At 45.3% G+C, this 6048-nt stretch overlaps 1 protein-coding gene across 1 annotated transcript; it reads left to right on the plus strand.

The window, feature by feature from the left end:
• The first annotated feature begins 3982 nt into the window (after positions 1–3982).
• LOC119352195 (glycine-rich cell wall structural protein-like) lies at positions 3983–4718 on the plus strand. Its single transcript, XM_037618906.1, has 2 exons — positions 3983–4115; positions 4201–4718. The coding sequence occupies exons 1-2, from the start codon at positions 4025–4027 to the stop codon at positions 4548–4550; spliced, it is 441 nt and encodes a 146-aa protein (XP_037474803.1). The 5' UTR covers positions 3983–4024; the 3' UTR covers positions 4551–4718.
• The last annotated feature ends 1330 nt before the right edge of the window (positions 4719–6048 follow it).

The following is a 6048-nucleotide window of genomic DNA, read 5'->3' on the forward strand; positions in this document are numbered from 1 at the left end:
AATAAAAGTGTTAGATTAAACATTTCTCAAAGTGAAAGTCCATGTTCCTTCCACCAAATGCCGTGTCACTATATTTGCATAGTTATGAATGTTTCCCTTATGATCCATACATATAGTATGTTTCGATGTTGGAGCACAATGCACCTATGATTTTGTTTTTATAATTAGTTCAACTATCATTTGTTTTCCACATGTCAATTGGTGAAAAGGCCTAGAGGTATTACTGGTGATATACCATCTCGAAGCAAGTGCAGTCAGAATGTGGACGGTGAGGTAAATTTGTCTTTTGGTCTCCTAGTTGTGCTTGTGTTTGCTCTGGGACAATTTTATCATTGAGTTTCATTTGATGGTCTCACATGCTCTTAGTTTTCTCTAGCTTAGGTTGGTACCTACAAATATATGTTGTTCTTAGATGAATAGTAAATGATACAAAACATCTGCTTTTAGATTTGGTAATTTCCCATAATTGTTTTTAGTGTGCTGATGTGGGCATCATATATACTTTAATAATTTATCCCCGCTACGTCCATTATCTTTTTTAGGGGTACTACTTCTGTCATCTTAAGATGCACACATGCGGCTTGAGCAAATGCTTGTCACAGCATGCATGGGAAATAGTTTTCCATTATTAGTTGAATTTAAATTAACCATTTTGTATCCATGTTTCATACAACCAAACATCACTGAAATATATTGCATTTGATTACCACAACAACTTGAGGGGTATCATCTAGTTTATCTAATTTATTTATTTTGTTTATTTTCCTTTTTCAGTTGTATGGTCGTCCTCTTGAGGTCGTGAATATAGCTTATGCCACAAAGCTAAAGCTGTATGTGGAATATGGTGTTGTCGACAATGTTACCATATTCAAGGTCAGGAGCACCAAATTTTTTCACATGCCTGCATTGTTGCCTATGCTCTTCATCACCTTTTAGGTCATGGAACTTCAGGGTTGCTGATCATTATGTCAAGGATGTTGTTCTTGTCAATTTCAAAAGTGCATTCTCTGCTTCCTGTCTTCATGGCACCAACTTGATGCAATGCACCATCACCCAATGGCCAACAATTATGAGGGCAACCAAGGTTTCATAGCTCAGGCCCCATGTTCCAGGATTGTATGTCCTAATGCCGACTGAGATCATGCCTCCTCCTCTTCTAACGAAGAAAGTGATGATTCTGCCGCTGGATGAGCCTGTGGTGCTCGAGATGCTGGAGGAGGTGCTAGAGTTGCCATTGTTTTTGCTTGAACCCTAGGATTGTGTTTAAGTGTTGGGATTTGTCTGATGTTTAGGACTTTACTTTGTTGTGTCTTACAGAACTTGTTTCTTGTTGTAAGTGGTATTGTATGTTAGCGCATGTGATATTTTATGGAATAGTTTGCTAAGTGTTGAATCGTAGTTTATGTGAATTTCTATTTTGGGATGGGTCCAAAATGAAATGAAATAGAGAACCCTGAGGATTAAATGGAGACGGTTCTTAAGGGGAAACTTCCTACGTGGCTGAAAACATTAGAAGCAGTTAGTATTTCGCAATCGCTTCTGGAAACTGCCTCCGGTGGACGGAGTATTAAAGACACAAGGTTTGAGGCGGTACGAACCACCGGCGGGCCATGAACAATACCACCTCCAAAAGTACTCAAAAAAAATACCACCTCCAAAGGTTGTTTCTGTACTAGTGCTAGTGTAAACTAAAACAGATAGTGAGAACAACCTCGATAGTAATTTGCATAACATGGCCATCGAACGTCACTTTGTTCTAGGTAACCCAAATCCCCAAGCAAACAGTCGAGATACACAACATATAATATTTCTCTATTCCAGGAACAAAAGCATAAAAGCCAGGCCATCGCTTGCCAGAGAGAGTTGGGACAACATTTCGCCCCAAAGAGCTTCCCATGTGTACCCCAAACAGAGCGAGCAGCACCACGAGTGAAAGAAAAATGATTAGTTGATTCAATCGAATCATAAATAGAACAAACAAGATTTCCTGACCATTTCCTTTTTATCATATTTTATCCCGCGTTAAGATGGCTTTACGATATGATTGCGACATGAAGATTTTAATGTTAAGAGGATCATGAGTTTTCCAAATCTACTTATTACTAGCTCCAGCAACATCCCTCTCAAGCTATTGGTAACCAGTTTGGTGGAAAAATTGCCAGATTTTGCAAGGACCAATTAACACAATCAAAGACATTTGTTAGAGAATTTCACTTGCCCTATGGAGGATTCCACGCCGCTAATTCCGTTGCTCCAGGCTCACTATGCTACGAAAGTTCAGTAAAAAATTCTTGCCATCGGCCTCAGCAAAAGTACATGGCTAAGCAAAATGTCATGAAGCCGAGGAACTGATCCACTAGAGGGACCCCTCTAGCCAGGCATCATGCCAAAAATGTATGAGGTTTGCCACTGTTTAATGTCACTTTTCTACCAGACATACATGTACACATCTTTAACCTTCATAATGGATTTCCAATAAGAAGAATCTGAAAAATCTAGTCTTCACTGAAGCCATCGTTTTATTCTAGAAATATTTGGCTCTAACTATAGACTGGCACAAGTTAGTATTATTCTCTAATTTCCACCGCCAGTTAACTAATTGATTGATGTTTTGCTTTCTCAATATAATAACACAAAGTCCCCCCTTACTCTTAGATCTATAAATCACCTTCCATTTAACCATATGATATATTTTTCTTAAACTCACACCTTCCCAAAAGAATTTCGTCCTAGGTTTGTCCAGTTTCTTTAACGAAGTTTTATTCAGCATGAACATATACATGAAATAGAAGGGGATACCAGCCAAGCTAGAATTGATGAGAATAAAAGCCTGTTCGGTAGCTCTCCAGACCGTCAACTCCGCTCCGCGCGAGGAGTTGGGTTCGAGCCACTCCGCCTGATTGCGCTGGCGCTCCCTCCGCTCCCGGAGCTGCAGTTGGGGAGCGGAGGGGATCCGAACAGGGCCTAAGTCTACCACCAGAAGAGGAGCCACCTTTCCAAATGTCCAACCTTTTCAACATCTTAGCTAGCAGGAAATCAGTCAATAGTCTTAAGCTCAGGAAAAAAAATAACAGGAACCCCTAAATATTTCATAGGCAAGGAACATATCCGCATAAAATTCAGTAACACTATTATCAGCCCAAATAGAAAAAAAATCAAAAACATAAAGCAACAACTTAAGTTTTTAAGCTTTCTTAGGGTCATGAATACTACTCCCTCTGTTCCAAATTACTCGTCGCAGAAATGGATGTATCTACAACTAAAATATATCTAGATACATCCATACCTGCGACAAGTAATTCGAAACGGAGGAAGTACATAACACCATGGCATCCGCATATTGACAAACATTAACCCCATTATCAATCAAGTCCGGAGCTAAACTCACAAGAAATTTGTTTCTGAAGATGAAAATATGAAGAAAAAATGATAGCAATGGCAGGCATGGTGAGCAATCTTCAAATCATCGTTAAGAAAATACATGGTACATGGCCGGTTCGAAGAGCCACCACGTTACCTTCGAGAACGACCATACACGTTTCAACGATCTCCACTGTACAGCTCTCCAAATTCAGAAGACATGTGCATTCTATCCGATCGATTTGGATGTGCAGCTACATTCATGCACCCGTGTCACAATAGTATGATAATATCTACCGGGGCTAGCTGATCGATGCGTGCATGCATGACACCGGGTCGAACTTCGTCGCGTTTCTCACCCCTGCACGAGGTGTCCGCGAGACATTAATGCATACCGTCCATCTCCCAACCGGTAACGCGCGCTCTTGTCCCACCAACGGGGCCCTTCACGTCCACGTAGTGTACATGTTGCCGACAACCATGCATGGATTCATGGAGGAGAGGGGAGCCGAGAGCGCAGCCTCAACTTGGTCACAGCTCCTCCTATCCTATCAATGCCTCCATTGGCGTCTCCCGCCTATAAATTGGCTTCGTCTTCATGGGTATCTATCTCATTCATCACACTTCACACAAGCTACTAGAAAGTACTCTGCTCAATCGGTCGATGAGGGTGTCAAGCATGGCGTCCAAGGGTCTCGTTGTGTTTGCTGTCCTGCTTGCTGCGGCTTTCCTCGTGGCCACAGCTGAACAAACTCGTGAGCTAGTTAGCAGCACATCATTAGGCAAAGAAACCTGTTGCTACTGCTACTAATCACATGCATACCGTTTTTGTTCATGCAGAGGCCAAGAAGGAAGAGACTAAGGCCGGTGTTCAGGGTTACCACGGCGGCGGCGGCGGAGGCGGTGGCTACCATGGCGGCGGCGGCGGCGGCGGCGGCGGGGGGTACCCTGGCCACGGGGGCGGCGGCGGCGGGTATCCTGGCCACGGTGGCGGCGGAGGTGGCGGCGGCTACCCTGGCCACGGTGGTGGCGGAGGTGGCGGCGGCTACCCTGGCCATGGGGGTGGCGGCGGCGGCAGCGGCAGCGGCTGCCGGTACCAGTGCTGCGGGCACGGGCATAGTGGCTGCCGCTGCTGCGCAAGCCCCAACGAGATCCCGGAGCCCATGTATCGGGCGGAGGTCTGCAACTAAGTATCAGATGCTACATACGGACGTTGCTACTTGCCTGCACGTAGTAACTACTCGTATATGTGGTCAATAAGAAGGTAGGTGCATGTATGTATGTATGTACGCATACGTATAGATTGCACAGTTATGTTGATCCAATAATGCCAGGACTCTGTCCTGATCGTGTATTCACCCTGTAAGACTTCTCTTTCTTGCATAATACATGCAACTGTCATGCATGTATAACAAAATCTCATGACTCTTGTTCGAAACCGTATAGCTCGTATATATACCAGGTATATCCGCGAAAAGTTTTAAACAATAACCGCATATAGTTTTGAGAGCGCAGCCGTCTGTGACGTGATATTGTTTTCTAGGAATATATTAGCTTTTCTGCCAATCTTGAAGATCTTTAAATTCGCCAGCATCTTAGAAAATACTCAAAGCTTCCTTCTCACGAAATAGGGTTTCCCTTCGCTTTATATTATAAAGCATACCACCAATCCACAAGCTTAATGTTCATGGGCAACAACAACAATAAAATAAAATAGGTCTGGCTGGGGGCACAACACAACAAACCCCAAAAGAAAGCAACTAGCTAATCAGGCTCCGGGGGTGGAGGATGTAACGGTGGCGCGAGGGAGATGGCGGTGGAGCGAAGTCCGGCGATGATGGTGTTGATGCCGTCCCGATGACGCCGCTTGCTAAGCGGTCGCAAGAGCTGCAAGAATCCGCACATTTTGTAAATGGCGTCAGTCGCCCGAAGTGGAATCGCATATTCAATCACAAGTTTATTGCGCACATTTCAAAGCGTCCAAGCTAGCGAACTAATCGCCACCCAAAGGATGGGGCGAGTTCTACACGGGGAATCAACAATTTCCCGAAAGAGATCCGGGGGGTTGTCATGGGCCCAGTTACCTCCCATTGTTTCTCGAAGGCAGCTCCATAAGAAAATGGCAGCCGGACAACGGAAGAAAATATGGTTAGTGTCCTCAGGGACACCGCACAGGGGCAGTTACCATCCACATGGCCATTGCGCTTGCGCACTTTCGTCCCGGATGGGAGACGGCCCCGCACCCATTGCCAAAGGAAGATTCGAATCTTCAGTGGTACTCTGATCTTCCAAAGGAGATTTAACTCCTGAGGCCCAGGAGTAGCCACCAGGGCCTGGTACAAGGACCTGGTGGAGAAGTGCCCATTGGGCTCTAAATGCCAAGACGTGGCATCCGGCTCAAGGGACGGAGCATTACCCCCGCTCGTGGGGGCCGAACGTACGCCTAAAGGTCAATGAATTCTAGCAGCTCCTCCCATTGCCCCCGCTCGTGGGGCCGAACGTACGCCTAAAGGTCACGCGAGAAAGGCCGGCCAGAGCGGCTCCCACCATGAGTTGGGGAGTGGCGCAAATCAGGAAGAGTGACTGGAACCGTTCCGCAAAGGGTCTAGTGCTTGACCAACAGACGAGCCAGAATAGCGTGTTCAAACCCAAAGCAATCGTGATTGAAGACCCAAGCCGCAGGACCGG

Source organism: Triticum dicoccoides, chromosome 2A (assembly GCF_002162155.2).
Source record: "Triticum dicoccoides isolate Atlit2015 ecotype Zavitan chromosome 2A, WEW_v2.0, whole genome shotgun sequence".
Lineage (NCBI taxonomy): Eukaryota > Viridiplantae > Streptophyta > Magnoliopsida > Poales > Poaceae > Triticum > Triticum dicoccoides.

Coding starts and splice junctions, on each gene's coding strand:
- LOC119352195 (XM_037618906.1), top strand. CDS start 4,025: ATGAGGGTGTCAAGCATGGCGTCCAAGGGTCTCGTTGTGTTTGCTGTC. Junction 4,116..4,200: donor GGCCACAGCTGAACAAACTC/GTGAGCTAGTTA, acceptor TTGTTCATGCAG/AGGCCAAGAAGGAAGAGACT.